General features: G+C 48.2%; 1 protein-coding gene across 1 annotated transcript in view; it reads right to left on the bottom strand.

The window, feature by feature from the left end:
- The window catches only part of Col23a1 (collagen type XXIII alpha 1 chain), a 286,567-nt gene extending 267,778 nt beyond the window's left edge, over positions 1-18,789 (bottom strand). The window contains exon 1 of the mRNA XM_021177066.3: positions 18,355-18,789. Coding sequence (XP_021032725.1) covers positions 18,355-18,615 — 261 coding nt within the window. The 5' untranslated portion in view covers positions 18,616-18,789. The remainder of the gene's footprint in view (positions 1-18,354) is intronic.
- Between the last annotated feature and the right edge of the window lie 356 nt (positions 18,790-19,145).

Raw genomic sequence — 19,145 nt, forward strand, 5'->3', positions numbered from 1 at the left:
GTGGTAGGCTACATCCAGAGTGCCAGCCCTTGGGAGGCCAGGAGAGGAGCATCACCAGAAGTTCAAGTCCATTCCAGGGCACATAGAAAGTCCTAGGCTAACATGGTTTAAGGAGTGAGGTCTTGGCTGGACATGATTGTTCATGCCTCCAATCCCAGCACTCGGGCAGGAAGATCACTGTGAGCTGGAAACCAGCCTGGGCTACACGTGAGTTGAGGCTAGCCTGGGCGATGGTGTAAGATCCTATCTCAAAAACCAAAACAAGGGCCAGCAAGTCTAGCTTATTAAGTATTGGTGTTTATTCAGTTCCCAGGATCTACAAGGTGGAAAAAGAGACATGGACATGTATCCACATACATGATACACATACTAAATAAATAAGTGGGGATATATATATATATATATATATATACATATATATATATATATATATATATAATAAAAACAAATCAAAAGTAACAGAAATCCTGTGATTCTTGATGGGCTGGCAGAAGGATAGGAAGAAGTAAGCAAGCAAGCATGAAGAAATTTGGAGGGTTACAGCTACAGGCAAGAACTTGATTGTTGGAAAGGTTCCCAAAGCACAAATGTATCTAAATGTATCAAATTCTCCCAAATGTGTGTGCAAATGTGTCTAAATGTATCAACTTGTACAATTTAACTAAATAACTGTCCTTGTAGGTCAATCACAAATTAAGAAAAGCAACAATGAAAAAATTCCACATTCCTATTGCCTTAGGCTTGGGTGGTTTTGGAGGCAGAGGGCAGGTGTCCTAGGGTCAGTGAGCATCTCACTGAACTTCAGATCGCACTCCAGGTAAAACCTCCCTGCAAAAGCAAACACAAACTAGAGAGCAGCTAGGCTGGCCCAGGCATTTGGCAGAGGCTGCCAGACTATTCTGGAAGGAATGTGGGTTTAATCAGTGACTCCCATCAGCTCGCTGAGTGACTCTCTTCCAAACCACATCAGCGGCAGATTTCCTGAGGACTGCCCGTTCCCAAATGCATGCTAATGTATTGAAAGGGGTGGTCTACAAACAAAATCCAGCTCTTTGGGAAGCCTCCATTCACGTTCCTATTCATTCACTTTGAAGGGCACGCATCACTTCCCATCGGCCTCACTGTGAGGGTTCTTCACATGGAGCTGACAGAAGAAATCCCTTCTGAGGCCCTCCTGCTGGATAGATGGTTTTTACCACAGCATTTGGCTGCTTGAAGAGACCCCTCAAGCTGCCAGGAGACAGAGAAGCTAATGACAGTCAGGGTCCCCATAGTCTGTGCCACTTGTCAGGCTCTGCCTAAATATCTAACCATCATTTCTATGCTTCCAGCTCACACCAGCATCCTGTATCCAAGGAGGTGGGTTACAGGTGGCTGAGGACAGCTATAAACTGTAGTCGAACACAAAACTATGCAGTTTACTCAAAAGGTTTTAATTTTGGAGAGATGGCTCAGTGGGCAAAGTGCTTGCCATGCAAAGATAAAGATCGGGCTTTGATCCCTAAAACTCAAAAACAAACAAACAAACAAACAAACAAACAAACAAACAGGTATGAAGGTGTAAGATAGCAATTTGGCAATGGGAGGGCAGCAGGAGGAGGGTATGGGGAGGAGGCAGATGACAGGGTGTTTCTAAGGCTTGAGAGCCAGCTGGTCTAACCTCACTGGTAACCTCTAGGCTCAGGGGAAACCTTATCTTTACAAAGAAGGTGACAAGCTCGTGAGAGGCTCAATGGGGAAAGGTGATAACCCAAGTTCAACGCCTAGCTGGAGCTAGCCCAAAATCTAATTTTAATTAAAAATCAAACCAAAACAAACAAGAAAAAAAAACAAAACAAAAACGGTAGATTGTTACAGAGGAAGAGAGCTGATGTCAGTCTTGCTTCACACACACCTGTATGCATATGCACACATACAAAACATTGTGGGTTCCTTGTAAATCGATTACATGGTTCTGGAGTCTAACCTCTGAAGACAACACATCATGTCACCATGCTTTGGGAGGAAGGTGCTGTGAAGTTTCCTTTCCCAGGTCAAGCCTGAACATGATGATGTCATAGGCTAAACAGTCTTCCCACCAAGTTTCTACGGCAACGTCCTGATCTCTAGTAGCTCAGAACAAGCCTGTGTTTGAGGGTGGGGTCTTAGAGAGTTAGTTAAGGTAAGATAAAATGAGACCCTGACCCAAGGAGTCAGGGTCCTAAAGGAGGGGACTGAGACACAGACGCACACAGAAGAAAGCTGACAGGCAGATACAGCATGTGCAAGCCAAGAGTGGCCTCAGAAGGAACCAACCCTGTCAACACGGTGATGCCAGACTTCTAGTCGCCAGAGTTGAGAGAAAATCCATTCCCTGCTCTTCAAGCCACCCAGCCCGTGATGCTTTGTCATGGTAGCTTAGCACACTAATGCCGACCAGGTCTCACAGACCTCCCTCCCCCATCCTGACTCTGTTCGCTCTCCAGAACCTATGAGGACCCAAAAGAAGGAAAAGTTAGGAGGCTGGGAGGACCAGCAAGCAGGGCCGAGTGTGTTTCTACTTCCTCTGGCTCTAGGGAACAGCTAGTGAGGTCACCAAGAGGATTCTGTACTAGACACTAACAGTCCTGTAACCATGACTCCAGGTTAGCAAGGCAAAGGGGAGGGTTTTAAGGGGCCCAGGGCTTTGCTGCACCCTGCTGGGTGTACCTAAAGAGAGCTCACTGCATCCCCACAGAAACCCAGTGAGGCAGATACTGTAGCCCCTTTCCCAGGCCTAGAAAAGCCACCTCTAATGCCTACAAAGGAAGCACAGAGGGCCCAGTGTAAGGGGGATCTTGGGGAACCTGGGTGGAAAGAGCACAGGTTAGACCTGTAGGCGCATGCCAGTCGCTCTGCTGGATTCCTTTGCAGCTCCCCCACATTGTGTGGGTACATGCAGACCAACTCTCAAGCACTCCCATACATGCACAAACTCTCACAGCCGTACATGTGTGCATTCATGCACACATCCATGTGCACACATGAGGCATAAAGCAAGATTCACATGCAAGCATTCACACACACATACACAGTCACACACATGCATATGGTCACATGCAGACATGTACACTCACACTCAGGTACCCTCATACAGATGCACATGCACACTCATGAGCACATCTGTACGTACGATTGCTCATTCACATCATGCCACACTCTCACATACGACTTTCCCAGTGCCACCATGGGCTTACCCTTTATTGACTGCACCACAACTTAGGTCTGAAGACAAAGACATCAAGGACGGTAACAGACCTTCATCACACAAAAGGTAGCCGTTCAGATGAACAGACCATGGAGTGTTTCTTTGTGGAGTGTTTTTCCCAGGACGACCAAACTTGAGTCAGTTTCATTTAAATTGCTTTTTTTTTTTTTAAAGAAAATTAAAAAAAAAACAGACTACATTTTAATTGCTTTATGATTTGTTTCACAACTAAAAGTTGGAAATAAATTCCATTTTGGACGTTCACACTGCCCATCTGAAAGCACCCCAGCCCTGGCCCTCTCAGCCCAGATTTCCTGGCTACATCAGGAAAATAAATTCTCTCATTTACAAATGTGAATTGAAGCAGATGTGTGAAGCTTCTGGTTCCCCAGGTTTATCATGAGCACATAGGCAGGTTTGTGCTCCATTGTGAGATCTCAGAGCCAGACGAGCTTATCAGTGAAAGCAAGCGCTGTGCTCATCACAGTGACAAATGCATAGTTATTTCCACGAGCACTTTGGCTTTTATGTTTTGGTCATAAATATGATTCGTTTTGTTTTGTTTTTCGAGACAGGGTTTCTCTGTATAGCCCTGGCTGTCCTGGAACTCACTTTGTAGACCAGGCTGACCTCGAACTCAGAAATCTGCCTGCCTCTGCCTCCCGAGTGCTGGGATTAAAGGCGTGAGCCACCACGCCCAGCTATAAATATGATTTTTTAACTTCATGGGAAGTCTCTTCTTCTGCACAAATGAAAAAAAGAAAAACAGAAAAATAGGTTAGTTCTGTGTTTGCTTTTATTACGTTACTAAGCAACACTTCTCATCCTGCGGATTCACAATCTAAAGGTGATATATATGATACATATCACATATATCAAAAGAATCACAGTGTTAAGGGAGTTTGTGTTGTATGTTGTTTTGTTTGGGGCATTTTGAGATAAAGTCTCCCTGTGAATTCATATACCTGACTCCATCTGCCCTTGAACTTGTCACTACGCTGCTTCGGCTTCCTAGGTGCTGGAATTACAAGCGTGTACCACCATGCCCAGCTAAAGGATCATAAGGTCAGCTATGTAACCTTGAGACTCCTCTCCAGTTAGCCAACAGGCTTATACAGCCACTCTAGGCTCAATAAAAAAAGCGTTCTGGAAGGAGGAGCGCTCACTTTTTCAGTGCTCACAATGCACAGAGCACTTCCTACTTTACTCCCACGGAAACCATGCCAGGCAGGCACTACAGTCCCTGTTTAACAGATGAACCCACTGAAGTTTAGAAGAAGTCAATTATTCAAAGTCACCCAGCTGGGAAATGGCCGGGCTGGGATGGGAACCTGGGTCTGCTTAAGGCTAACGTTTTCCATACTGCCCCACACATCCATCACTTACAGATGTCCGAAAGGCTGTGCACACTGGCAGAGCAGGCTGCTGCCCCTGCTACTCTGCACTTAATGGTGGCTCCCCCCAAGGTCGGTCACGGGCTGGGAAAAGGGCACAGAACAAGAAGTCTGGGGAATGGGTTCAGATGTATGACCTCAGAGGTTCCGATGTCACTGCTCCTCTGTGGGAGAGTGACTCTTTTCCTCATAGAACGGAAGGATCAAAGGCTACTGGAGATGCTATTGAGAAGCTGGGGGCCACACATGCAAAACTATTCACACAGGTGGACATATAAAGGGGCTATGGTGTAGCTTGGTGGTGGAGTAACTGTCCTTGATGAGAGACGTATCATCCCTAGCAGTGCATGGAAATTGTGGGTTTTAATGGGGGCAGGGACTCTGCTGTCTTCCTCTAAGCCACACACTGCCGTGACAGTCTTTAAACTCCATCTGAAAACCTACTTCGTTCCTCAGTGGTTTGTGCTAGGTCCCAAAATAGGTTTCTGGACATCAGGAAGAGATGTTTTCTGAATACTTGTGTCAACAATTATAGATTAAAGCTGGGCTGGCAGGATGGTTCAGTGGTTAAAGACACATGTAGGCAAGCCTGGCTATATGAGTTTGAACCCAGATACTATGTAGCCAAAACCATGACCCACTTCCTGGAGGGGGTTCCCCCATCCCAACTTCCTTAGGTTGTCCTGTGACCTCCATGTAATATCCCCCAAACAAAATAAATAAGCATAAAGATAAAGATTAATTCTGACCCTATACATAGGACAAGCAAGAACTGGAGGTTGTGTGTGGCCACTGGAGAACTTCCTTAGACTGAGTTAACTTTTTTCTGCATAATTTGAAGTCAAGCATAGTCCAGTGGTGGTGGTACACACCTTTGATCTTACCACTAAAGAGGCAGAGGAGGGCAGATCTCTGTGAGTTCAAGGCCACCCTGGTCTACAGAGTAAGTTCGAGAACAGTATGAACTACATAGAGAAACCCTGTTGTGAAAATAAAAAGAAAGAAAGAAAAAAGAAGAAAGGAAAGAAAGGAAGGAAGGGAACAAGGAAGGAAAGAAGAAAGGAAGGAAGAAAGGAAGGAAGGAGTTGAGTATGGAACAGGCCCTGATGCCTGGCACATACCATTTTACAAGGTCTCTGTCAGCCTGATTCTGGGAAGAAGTCTGTGGCTCTTCCCATCTTTCATTAAAGGCCTCCTTCTGCTTTCAGTGGGGACAAATGCAGAATAAGGACAGGAAACCAACTTTGCCCACCATGAGACTGGAGGCAAGACTTCACAACGGAGCACTAGCCTCAGGGGATCATGGGAGGACACAGGTCGAGACAACTATGCTAAAACAAGGACTGGGAAGAAAGCCCCATGCTTAGTGTGCTTAGCTCTCTGTTGTGGTATTAAAGCACTGACCAATAGAACCTGGGGCAGGAACGGGGTGACTTGGCTTACAAACTGTCCAGCTAGCATCGAGGGAAGTCAAGGCAGGAGCCTGGAGGTGCAGACAGAAGCAGAGGCCATGCAGGGACGGCACCCACTGACTCGCTCCCCATGGCTGGCTCAGCTGGCTTCCTTATACTATCTAGAACCACCACTCCTGGCGCAGGCCTTCCCATGTTGGTCATTAATCAAGAAAACGACCTAGAGACTTGCCTATAGGCCAGTCTGATGAAGGCAATTCCTCAACCAAGGCTCTCTTTTCTCTGGTGACTCTACTTTGTGACAAGTGACAAAAACTGACCGGCACAGTGATAAAGTGTTTGCCTGCCATCCACAAGGTCCCATTACTGAAATAAATAATAAATAAATAAGAAAATAAGATTAATTAAAATAAAAACTTTCCAAAGCCTCAAGAGCAGTCTTCCTCCTCATCAAGTCACCCTACATCCCAAAGAGTAACAGACCGACAATAACATGGAGGAGGCCTCACCCTACACACCACATACCACATGTGTAGTTAGATGCAGATTTTCTGGGACACTATGTAGTCATTAAAAATGGCCATAAAGTGGCTGGAGTGATGGCTCAGCACTTAAGAGTCCTGGTTGCTCTTCCAGAGGCCCTGAGTTCAAATCCCAGCCACGACATGGTAGCTTGGAATCACTTGTCACTCCAGTGCGAAAGCATCCAGTGCCCTCTTCTGGCCTCTGCAGACTCCCCATGCACATGGTATACAGACGTACATGCAGTCAGAATGCCCATACACGTAAAATAAAAAAAAAATAAAGGTTGAAAAAATTAATAATCTCAAAGATCACATGTCATCTAGTAAAACGATTTCGCTGTAAAGTTCAAAAGCATACAAGCAAGATATAAATGGTATATGCTCCGTTCTTTAAATGAGCTGAACTTCAGTCTTTCCATGGAGGAGAACTGTGAGGGAGAGAGTATGCAAAACAACACCAGCCCCTATCAGGGCGATGAGTGATCATTATCAGAAAAGTGGCCTGTTTTGAATCAAGACATGTTTCAGAGCCAGGTGCAATGACTTCATTTATAATGCCAGCGTTTGTGAGGTAGGAGTGAGCAGAGCAGGTGCCCAAAGCCAACCCAGGCCTCATAGTGAGAGCCTGTCTCAAAAAATGAAAAAAAAAAATACCCACGGGTAAGGGCTGGGGTAGCTCAGTGCTAGAATGAGAGCCTAGGGTTTGAGACTGAAAAAAAGAAAGGAAAAGAAAAAAGAGGCACTTTTGAGGGAAAGAGAGCCACATTTGTGCAATTATTTCCTAATATGCTCAGCCCTCGTATCTGAAGTTCTGTATTTGCTGGTTCAAGGAACCATGGATGGAAAATGCTGGTCCACGGGAGCAGCGAAATGGCTCAGCAGGCAAAGGGTGATTGCTGCACACACCGGGGTTCGGTCTGACCCGCAGAACCCAGATAGTTTTGCCTGCTTTCTATTGCTGTGATAAAATATCCCCAACAAAAGGTAGCTTAGGGGAGAAAGGGTTGTTTTCCTGTCAGTCCATCCCTTTGGGGGAGGTCAAGGCATCAGGAACTTCAAACAGCTCGTCACATCCCATCCACAGCCAAGGCTGGAGAGAAATGAACCACACATGCCTTGTGCTCCACTGGCCGCCAATCAAGGGATGGTGCCATCCACTTTCATGCTGGATCTTTCCAAGTCCATTAAGGTAATCAAGAGAATCCCCTACAGACACACCCAGAGGCCAACCTAATCTAGACAGTCACTGAGCCTCTCTTCCCAGGGGGTCTTAGGTTTTAGCATCAAGTTGGCAGTTAAACTATCACTTATGTAAAGGTAAAGGAGAGAACCGACCCTACAATGTAGTTCTCTGACTTCCACATAGAAGTGTATACACACACACACACACACACACACACACACACACACATACAGGTTTCTTTTTCTCTTGCCTTTAATCCTTAAACAATACATGGTATCAACTCCTTACAGCATATTAGGAGTCGTGAGGGATTTCGAGATGATCTGAAGGATGTGTGAAGGCTGTATTACAAATACCATGCCACCGTACATGAAGGACTCCAGTGACAGGGCTTTTGTTATCCAGGAATTCCGAACCCCACAGGGACAGCCGTTGACTGAACCTATTGAGGTAGCATTAAGAGATGGAGTAGTGGCAGGAACTGAGGGATTACGTACATGTCTGCATGAAAAGAGCAGGTCTGATCTTAGGGGCCTCAGTTCTCCTCCATACCTGGCAGGACTTCGTGGAACAGGTAAAGGGTATTTAGAGAAAAGAGCGAGAAGCTTGTGGAAACCTGGGATGAGAGACAGGATTTCTCTGAAAGTGGAGGATTGTCCCAGCTCTGACGGACGGGTCCTGAATGCATAGGACAGTGGGAGTCAGCCTGGAATGTAGGTCGGTGGCAGGGCACTTGCTGAACATGCGCGAGCCTTGGGCTCAATCTTCAGTGCCATAAAACAAATTTAAACAGGCCAGCAGGAGCCAGGACTTGGAACCGACAAAGTAGCCCTGCTTGGCTGAACTCGAGGCAGGCTCCTAAAGTGCCGGCTAGACCCATAGGTCCATGTCCTGGTAAAATCCAACCTCTAGCAAAGAACTGCACTGTTGATGCAGTAAGGAGCTACCGATTGGAAGTGGGGCCAGTTCCCTAGCCCCGGTGTGAGGCAGCTTTCTGGATACAGATAATGAATGTATACAGATATCTGTATACAGATAACATGTACAAAATAATGGGGGACTGGAGAGATGATTCTACAGTTAAGAGCATGTTCTACTCTTCTAGGAGACCGAGGTTCAGTTTCCAGCTCCCACAGCAAGTGGCTCACGACAACCTGTAACTCCAGTTCAACACCTCTGGCCTCTGCAGGCAGCTCCACCCATATGTGCAAACCCACACAGAGACACACTTACATATACACAATTAAACATAAAATAAACTCTTAAAAAGGTAGGTAAAGGGGGGGGCAGAGATATGGCTCACATGTAAAGACTGCTTGCTGCTCTTGCAGAAGTCCTGGTTCAGTTCCCGTCACCCACATACGAAGTTCACAACAGTTTGTAACTGCAGAGGATCCAACACTGTCTTCTGGACTTTGTGAGCGCTCCCAGACACATGTGCACACTAGCACACAAACTTACAACAATAAAAATAAATAAATCTTAAAAGGATGCATTTAGGAGAAGACAAGGAAGAGGAAGAAGAGGATGAAGATGAAATAATAATAATAATAATAACAACAACAACAATAGAAAAAGAGGGTGTTCATGATTTTGGATGTTTCAGTCCATAGCCACATTGGCCTTATTTGGGGCCTGCGAAGGCTCAGTATGTCATGGAGGGGACAGTATAATGGACAAGGCTCAGTCATAACATGAAGGCGTCGAAGAAAAAGAAAAAGACAGGAAGGGACAAATTCTAATGTCCTTCTCAAAGTGACCTAACTTTCCCTCCCACAAGGCTCTAACTCCTTAAAGGTCTCAGCAGCTCCCAGTAGTACCACAGGGCAGTGGCCAAGGCTTTGACAGATGGGCCTTAAGGGGGGCATTAAAGATCGGACCTATGACACCCACTCTTGGGCAAGCAATGTCTGGTCCCCCTGGCCTGTACTCAGTAAGAATCCTGCCGGTCAGCTTGGCAAGAGCTGCTTTGCTGTGACGTTCCCTTCAGTTATTTTCCACTCATTGCCTGCCTTCCAGCTCCTCAACTCTACCCTGCTACTTCCTAGTACTGGACTCAAGAGGCCTGTCTGCAAAATCCAGTGTGGTGGCCTCTAACTGTCCACGGTGGCCTTGGTTAGAGGTGGCCTTGTGCTCTCCAACAAGGGCCTTTGAGTTGTTTGTTATGTCAAGCAAGGGTCATAGGATGGCTTCTCTGTGACAGAGTACCTGGTCTTCAGGCCAGGCTTCCCTCCCCTAACCCCATGGCTGTGGCCCAGCAAGGGCCCAAGTATTACCTCACATCCACAGGACTGGGGGGCTGGCAGCTACCTTGGCCACACAGCAGTGAGCAGGGCTAGCCTCTGACTATTCACCGTGGACATTTTCCTCTTCCAAACCTAGGCCTCCTGACATTCCCATGGCAGAGAGTGCCAGGTAAGACACCTCGCCCATACTGGTCCCTGGTCTTCAGGCTACTACCCAAAGATTCCTCAAGCAGACCAGAGAGAAGCCTGAGAACACTTCCTGCAGAGATGACTTGGGCACAGGCACCTGCCCTAGGCTGAAACTCACACACAAGGAGCTGACAAGATGGCTCAGTGAGTAAAGGCGATTACCACCAAGCTGATGACCTGAATTGGCTTCTCAGGGCTCACAAGAGGCAGAAAAGAATTGACGCCTGAAAGTTATCTTCTGAGTTTTACATATGCACTGTGGTGTGTGCATGAATGCATACACAAAGCACACATACTGTCTGAATGAATTAATGAATGAATGAATGAATGAATGAAATTTTGGGGGGGTTCGAGACAGAGAGACAGGGTTTCTCTGTGTATCCCTGGCTGTCCTGGAACTCACTCTGTAGACCAGGCTGGCCTGGAACTCAGAAATCCACCTGCCTCTGCCTCCCAAGTGCTGGGATTAAAGGCGTGCACCACCACCGCCCGGTTAATGGATGAAAAGTTAAAAAAAATCTTCTTTGTCCAATTTTCAAGCCAACAAGGTTGACTATATACCAAAGCTCCAATCTCTCTCTCCAGATTATTCTTTGAGCCATCCTCCCCCTCTCCATTCTCTACTGAAGATGGCCCTATACTCATGGGTACCCACTCCCACCACCCAGAGACTGGCTGACCAGAGAGGGGCCCAGCTGGGCTCAGTGTCCTGCACAATAACCCCATCGGTGAATACTGTTAATTTATAGTGGATTCCCAGAGCCAATTAGGGAATCTCTGTCAATACTGTTGTAGAAAAGAAACTCTGATGCTGTGAGTGTAGGTCTGAAACTTCTTGAAGCTTCCCCAGCATCTCCTGAGGACAAGGAGGATGTCCCTGTGAAATATGGAACTGACTTAAGCCCCAGATCAAGACACCTGCTGCTGTGCCTGAGCAGATATGTACCCCAACTTCTTGGATATCCAAACCATGAAGCCATTTGAAATCTGAGCTACCCTTCCTCAGTGGAGAGGGGCTCTGTTACATTGGTTGAAGGTACAGGACCCAAAGGATATAGAAAGGTTGACTTAAAGAAAACCATGCTGGCTTGGTATGGTGGCACACACGTGCAGTTTCAGCACTTGGGATGTGGAGCAGAAGGAGCAAGGGTCCAAGGCCAGCCTTGACTACCTAGTGTGTGTGCTGGTTAATATTGCCACCTTGCCAGGATTGTTCAATCACAGAAGGAATACGTGTCTCTAGATAAGTATGTGAGGAATTTTCTAGATTAGGTTAACTCAAAATGAAGATAGCACCGGTCCTGGAGAGAGAGAGAGAGAGAGAGAGAGAGAGAGAGAGAGAGAGAGAGAGAGAGAGAGAGAGAGAGAGAGAGAGAGCGCTGTGTACCAGCATTCATCTCTCTGCATTATGACTGCAGATGCAATATAATCAAATAATAAATAAATAAATGGCCATACTTGGTAAGGGTAAAAGAGACAGACACTGCCATGGAGACCATGACCTGCTCTATTACAGGATTCAAAGCACACATTGCAATGTTTGCAGAGGTCTACAGCCTGGGGAGCAGGGCTGGGAGAGGGGCAGAGCAGCCTGGGCACGCTGAGCAGAGACAGGCATAGCTCACTTGGCGAATCTCAGTGTTCAGATTGGCTGGACCTCGACCTGCAGCCACTTCCACTTCAGCTGTGATGTGAAGTGACACCATTCTCTGCCAACGCTGGGAACAGAGAGTTAGAGGCTCCCAGCATGACAGTCCAGTCAAGGGTTAAAGACCTCCAAGATCTTATGTGTCCTAAGCTTGGTCCCCTGTGTGGTCATGTTAAGAAATAAGCCTTTCATTCCAGCATTTGGGGGGCAGAAGAAGGCAGATCTCTGAGTTTGAAGGCAGATCTCTGAGCCTGGTCTACAGAGTGAGTTCCAGGACAGCCAAGGCTACACAGAGAAATCTTGTCTTGGGGGACAGGAGAGGAGCGAAAACAGAGGCAGGGACTAGTGAGAGTCCTTACGTCACTGGAGATGGCTCACTTGGATGGGATTAGAGTATTTCAGTGGACCTGAGTTAGTCTCATGAGAGAGAGTTGTTACAAGAACCCCTCTGTGCTCTGGCTTCTTCTCCCCACCCCACCCCCTTTTGCTTTGGCTCTCCTATACCAGGTCTGACATGGTGCAATGTCATCCGGAATCTCCATCAAAGCAAGTGCTATTCTATCTGGACTCTCTCCCTCCAAAACTGTGACCTTTTCTCTTTATAAATGACCAAGCCTCTGACACTTCGTTATGCTCACAGAAAGCAGACGAATGCAACTACAAAGCATCATGGGATTGCACCGGGAAGAAGCCAAACACCAATGTTCTCTTTGATCCTGGTAGGACAAGAATCACATGTGGGCAGCAAGGTCCCAAGAAGCAACACATTTGTCAATGGGGACAGGACTCAAGAGTTTGGGAACATAGGGTTCTGAGGACTCTGAGATGGTGACACACCACTGCTCCCGGACTCCAGAGTGGCAACATCTACAGTTAGCACCTGGTTCTTACCACTGGTCACTCCAGCTCCCCACTCACCCCAGTCCTCTTCCTTCCTAACAAAGCCTCAATTCTATTCCAGTGGCAACCAGCTCAGCCCCAAGGGATGAATCCAGATTGGCTGAAGCCCCCAGATTGGCAGCTCATTACCCTCACCAGTGAAAGGGTGACTATGGTCATTCTTCTCCATCCCCTACTTTAGCTGTTTGGTGTCAAGGGAACTGCAGATCAGGGCCCCGGGAAACAGAGAACTGCCAGCAGAATCTGGCGCCCAAGTATGGACCATGAACTGCCCAAATCTGCTGTATTCCAGGCTTCCATGTCAGACAACCCATTGTTGCCGGTTAACAATTCTCATGGTTAGGTGACCACATCAGGCATTCCATTACCTGCCATTGAAAGCATATCTACTGCCAGGCATGATGGTGCATGCTCACAATCCCAGCACTGAGGGCGTTGACTCAGGAGGACTACAAACCTGAGGTCAGCCTAGGGTACACAGTGAGTTCAAAGCCAGTCTGAGCTCAGACTGAGACCTTGTCTGACTACTGTTTTTCATTATTATAATCAAATACTAGAGACAGGCTATTTTATAAAGAACAAAGGTTTTGCACAGTTTTGTAGACTGAAAGTGCAAGATCGGGCAACCTCTTTGTTTTTGCCTCTGGTCACAGTTTACTGGCAGATGGTAGGATGCCAGGGAGGGAGAGAGAGGAAGAGAGAGAGGCAGAGGATGAGAGGGGAGTCTGAATCAGCGCAATCAGGAAGCCAGAACAGGATGGCGACCTATAATGCAAAGGTTGGCATGACTAAGATTGACCTAAGGACTTCAATTAGGCCCCAGCACTTCTGAAAAACCCACGCCATCTCCCCACACTGGCATCCTGGCATCGAGGCTCTCAATGCATGAGCCTTGAGGGATACCTCGATCCACATCAGCCAGGAGTGCTCTGGGCATTGGCTTGCTCACTCTCATTACTGTGCTGTCAGATGACTGCATTAGAAAAGGGAGGCTTTAGGGAAGGAGTCTGCAGAAGTCAGATGACAGCTTATAAAGATCAGGGCCAGGTCTCAAACTCCCTTCTTGGGGCAAGCACTGCATGCAGCATCCCTCTGCTTGGTCCCCTGGTAGCATCTAGTCAGCTTCCAGAGCACTCCAGCGCCCTTTTAGGAGCTGGCCTTGCCCGCCATCTTCAAAGTCAGCCTGGAAAGGACCAATTCAACAATTATAAAGTGTCTTTGGAGAGAACACCCCACACAGTTGGCTTCTTCTAAACAAGTTGCTATTATTATGACTCTCAAATGGCAGCATTAAAAAAATGTTTTAAGGCCAGCACAAAAAGCAGAAAGAGAAAGTAAGTGTGCCAGGAAGTAATTGGAAGGAAACTTCTTTGGGGGTGGGGGTTAGGAGCCGGGAAATGTCAAGGAAACAAATCAGAGCTGATTTATACTTCAATTCCAGGCATCTGTATTAACAGAGACCCCCACAGAGCAGCCCCGACAAGCTGGCTACCAGAGAGGCTGAGAAAGTCACACTGGATTCTGCATTTGACAGTAATGCAACCAATCTACATAGGAAAGAGAGAACTTGAGTTTTATCCAACTCTCTGGGCTTTCCTTGTTTTCAAACTGATTGGTCCAGACAATAGAAGGCCAGGAGCCAACAATAAATCCATTCTAAGCTGGAAAGGGCCTCCTCTGAACACAACCAAATATTGCTTTAATCCTTTGCATTAAGTTTCTCACTGCAGTATGAAAGCTATGCATTCTGAATTCTCAGCTTCTGCAACACTGTAGCTGGAGGTGTAATTGCAGAGCAGATGATTAATTGGGCAGTTACTTAAGGCACCTTTCAAAGCAGAATAGGAGATGTTTGGTTTCACATGAATATTTTTAGATCCTACTAAAGATACTGCCTTTAATGGCTCTTGCTTGGAAATCTTGTTTTGATATTCTGAAAGTCACTTCTTTCCCATATGTACTGCAAGAAGGGGTCCTTCGATAATCAGGAGAGAACATGAATATTTCTTCTGTATCTATGTTATCAGGCACATCAGCCAGCCCCCAGAAAAACTGATGTCATGGTTCTGTTCCCAAGGGAACAAGGACAGAGGGTCCCCTATAAACAGTGGCTTTTGTTGACTCTTTTTTTCCCCTGATGTTGAACTTGTGTGTGGTTGGCAAGAACTTCTTTTTTAAAAATTTGGACATGGTTTCTGCCTCGGATCCTCTGCATGCGACTTTATTAAATAAAGAGCAAGCAGTGGGCACTGGTATATGCACAGCTATTTCAGTGGTGACTTTAAAAGGGGCTTCCCAAGGAACAAAGCAAGCTGGGAAACACGCCAAGTGAAGGGATCCTTTTCTAAAGAGATGTTCAGTTTGGTAAGGATTTATCTCCTCTTCCTAAGGGTTAGAGAACTATCTACATACCTCGATCAAGCTGGCTGGGGGCTCCTCATAAAGTGCCTCCCACACATCTCTTGTCTTGATCAGTGTGTGCACTTCTCATCCAGAAACACTGAACAAGCAGCAGGAACCAAATGGCATCCAGGGAGAGTGTGGCCCTGTCACTAGGGATATAGACACCCCCCTCCCAGCAGGCAGGCAAACAACCTTTAGTGTTGGTACTGGGTCATCTCTGACTCAGGAAGGGAGAGGAGCCAGTCTATACTCCCATCCCACAGTCCACACTTCCATCACACAGTCTATACTTCCAGCCCACAGTCTATACTCCCAGCCCACAGTCTACCCATGCAGTTCACAGTCTACACTCCCATCCCACAGTCTACACCCCCAGCCCACAGTCTATACTCCCAGCCCACAGTCTACACTCCCATCCCACAGTCTACACTCCCAGCCTACAGTCTCCACTCTCAGCCCACACTCTACACATGCAGTCCAGTCTACACTCCCAGTCCATAGTCTATACTCCCATCCCACAGTCTACACTCCCATCCCACAGTCTACAACCCCATCCCACAGTCTACACTCCCAGCCCACAGTCTTTACTCCCATTCCACAGTCTACACATGCAGTCCACAGTCTACACTCCCAGCCCACAGTCTACACTCCTCTGATCCCACAATCTACTCTCCAAGCACATAGTGTCTCTGACATGGATGCACAGCCCCAGCACAATGTGATGGAGGGCACAGCAGATTCTCAATGCATAGATACAGTAGGTGTCAGGATCTGATTTTTCTTTTCTCCCTTTGCCTTTAAAGTTGATTAGGAAGACAGCACCGAGTTCAGGCTAGCTAGGCTACGTAACAAGAAAGACTGCCTCAGTGAAGGGGGGAAAAAGGATGATGTCAGGCACGGTGGTGCATGCTTATACTCTCAGCACTCTGGAGTCAGAGGCATGGGGAGTTCTGCAAATTCGAGGCCAGTCTGGGCTACATAGTGAGTCCCAGACAAGTCAGCCAACACTATATAGAGCAAGACTGTATCTCAAAAATAAATAATTATTTCAAGAAAAAGAGAAGGGTGAAAGCAAGCAAGAAAGGGATAAACAGGAGAAGGGGGAAGAAGAAAAAGAATGGAGAGGAAGAAGAGGAAGAGGAAGGAGGAAGATGTGGAAAGAGGAGAGAGGAAGTGAAGGAGGAAGAGGGGGGAAGAACAGGAGGAAGGGGAAGAGACCATTAGACTATAGAAAACCAAGACCTGTGCTAGAGGTCTAGTTCAGTAGCAGGGTGCAAGGCCCCGGGTCTGTCTGTCTGTCTATCTATCTATCTATCTATCTATCTATCTATCTATCTATCTATCTATCTTTCTTTCTATCTATCTTTCTATCTATCTATCTATCTATCTATCTATCTATCTATCTATCTATCTATCTATCAAGGTATTAGCAATCCTGGGGGTTGGGGAGGGATATGGCTGTTTCCTCACAAATCTATCTCTATTAGTAAGCACACAGCCTGTGAGCTCCTCAAACAAAGGTCTTTCAGGGATTTTTGGTTTTCTGGTCATGGCTTGTGGTTTATTCTTCCCAATAGAAGTGACAGTGGGTTGGGGTATTCACAGTTCAGCTGCTGACCTTTAGGGAGCTGACAAAGGATAGTGGGTGGCAATTTATAAAGCCATAAGTTGCTGGCAGGGCTTGGGGCAGAGTTCTCCCTTCTGTGGGCACTTTAGAGAAGGGGGAGGAAATCATTCAGAAAGCAGCGATTTTGCCTAGAACCAAGGAGGAGAGGTAATGTTGGCTTTATCTTAAAGTGACTTAGGAGCTGTGGGAAACAGGAAAGTTAGGTCTAGACTTCCATTCCCTTTGAAATCCCAAATCCACTCCACCTTGGGTACACAGCTCAATATCTGATGTCAGGAGTCTAACCCAAGGACTTGCAAAATCTAATCCAGCCTTCTCCCTGAGCTGTGCCCCTAGCACTGTACAGCTCAGTAAAGTAGCAAAGACCATAGCAGGGCACAGCTTAGGGAACAGGTGGTAGGTAGTACACCTGCCCCCTGCTTCCTCTCCCCCAAGCAAGGTTCATTTTCTACTGTCCTTAGGATCGACTCCCCACCCCCGTTAGATCTGGGGCAACCACCTCCTCCAGGAGGAGGAGAACCGTTCCTATAAGGGAGGCAGAGCCGAGAGAAACTGTAGTGTGCTGGTGTATGCCACAGTTCTACAGGCAAGAGGCTTGCTGCACCGAGGGTAGAGGTTCTGGCCAAAGTATTGTCAGATGGAGTATCAGTAGACAGAAGATCAGAAGTCCAGGCATACAGTGGCCATCTTTTTTTGTTTTTGTTTGCTTTTGTTGTTTGTTTTGATTTCCTGAGACAGGGTCTTCCTCTGGCTGTCCTGGACAGGATGACCTCAAACTCAGAGATCCTCATGCCTCTGCCTCCAAAGTGCTGGGATTAAAGGCGCTCATCAATATGCCCAATGGTTGGTATTTATTTATTTATTTATATTTCGTTCTGTAGCCCAGGCTGGACCTGCATCTCAACTATATATATAGTTTAAGCCAGCCCTCAACTTGTAGAGAGATTCACACAATTCATCCTCCTAAATTCTGGAATTACAGATGCCACCAGGGCAGGCTCAAAACAGGAGTCTTAACCCTCGGAAAACAAACCTAAGACGCTTTGCGGGGTAGTCTGTGGAGATCACCACACAGCCAAACGCGCACAGAGGCAGCCAGCTCAGCTGTGTCCTAGTCTTCGATGCACAGTTTTAGTGGGCCAGCTAAGGAACACAGCACTTCTAGGCCAGAGACGCTCCCAGCCAAACCTTCCTGGGCACAGAGGAAGGGCTGGCCCGAGCCTTGATGTGGTCCGGACTGTTTCAGGCAGACTAGCCGTGGGAACGCAAGAGCCTCATTAGTATCTCCAGCGCTGAGAGCAGGCAGGGCTGTGGGTCTGAGCACACACTTCAGTAGAGACGCCTCACTCAGGACTGTTGTTACCCCAAGGTCTTTCCTTACCCTAGCTCCTTAGTGTTACCTAAACAGCCCTTTAAGTTGTTTTTCCTGCAGAAGCAAGTCCCGGCACAGAAGCTGGACAGCAGGACCCTTCCCCACCAGCGACCCCAGTACAATCCACTAGGTGAGTCCCGCTCCTGAAGGTGATGATCAACGCCGCCCCCGCAGCCCTACACCCCCTTGTGAAGCGGGACATTCCCCGGCCGGCGATCGCGCGCCCTCACCTCCCGTAACAGGCGCTCCAGGTGCGTTTCGGCCCAGGCGGCCAGGGCTCCGGACGGCCCCGCATGCCGCAACAGCTCGCGCTCCTGCTCCAGCGCCGCCACTCGGCCATGCAGGGCGGCCGCCTGGGCTCCCAGCAGGAGACAGGCGGCGGCAGAGCCCACCGACAGCAGCAGGCACAGCGCGCCCAGCGCCCGCACCCCACAGCCCGCGCCGGGGTCCTGCGCGCCTTCTCCGCCCGCCGCGCGCTCGCCGGCGCCCATGGCGACCGGCCCGCTCTGCGTCGGCGCTGCGGCCCGGGGCGGCTCCAGGTCGGCGGCTGCGGGGCTCGGCGTCCGGGTGGCCGCGGATCGCGCACGCCCCCCTAGCCGCCCGCTCAGACTCAGCGGCCACTGCGGGCAGTTCCTTCTATGCAAATAGACCCCGCCAGAAAAGGCGCGGGGACCCACCCAGGGGAGGAGCGGCCGGCCGGGGAGGGCGGGGGGGGGGGGGGGCCCGGCGCTCATCAGCTCCTCGCAGCTCCGAGCCCTCGCCTAGCGGGTCCCAGAGCGCGAGCCTCTGTACCCCGCCGGTGCCACCCGAGGGGCCCTATGCGCCCAGGCTCGGCTCTGCCGCAGGCCGCCCGAGGTTGCGGCACTGTTCGAGCCTTGGGAGTGTTCCCCAAACTTGTAGATTGACCTTTTTGACACTTGCAAAGCAAAACTTGGAACTCTGTGGGAAAGTTAGAGGTTCTTTCTAGACGGTAGCTGAGCGCCGCTTGGTGGCCGAAAGCGACCCCTGCGGGTGTGCGCAG

This window comes from Mus caroli, unplaced genomic scaffold, assembly GCF_978045245.1.
Source record: "Mus caroli unplaced genomic scaffold, Mus_caroli_1 scaffold_13, whole genome shotgun sequence".
In the NCBI taxonomy this organism is placed as follows: domain Eukaryota; kingdom Metazoa; phylum Chordata; class Mammalia; order Rodentia; family Muridae; genus Mus; species Mus caroli.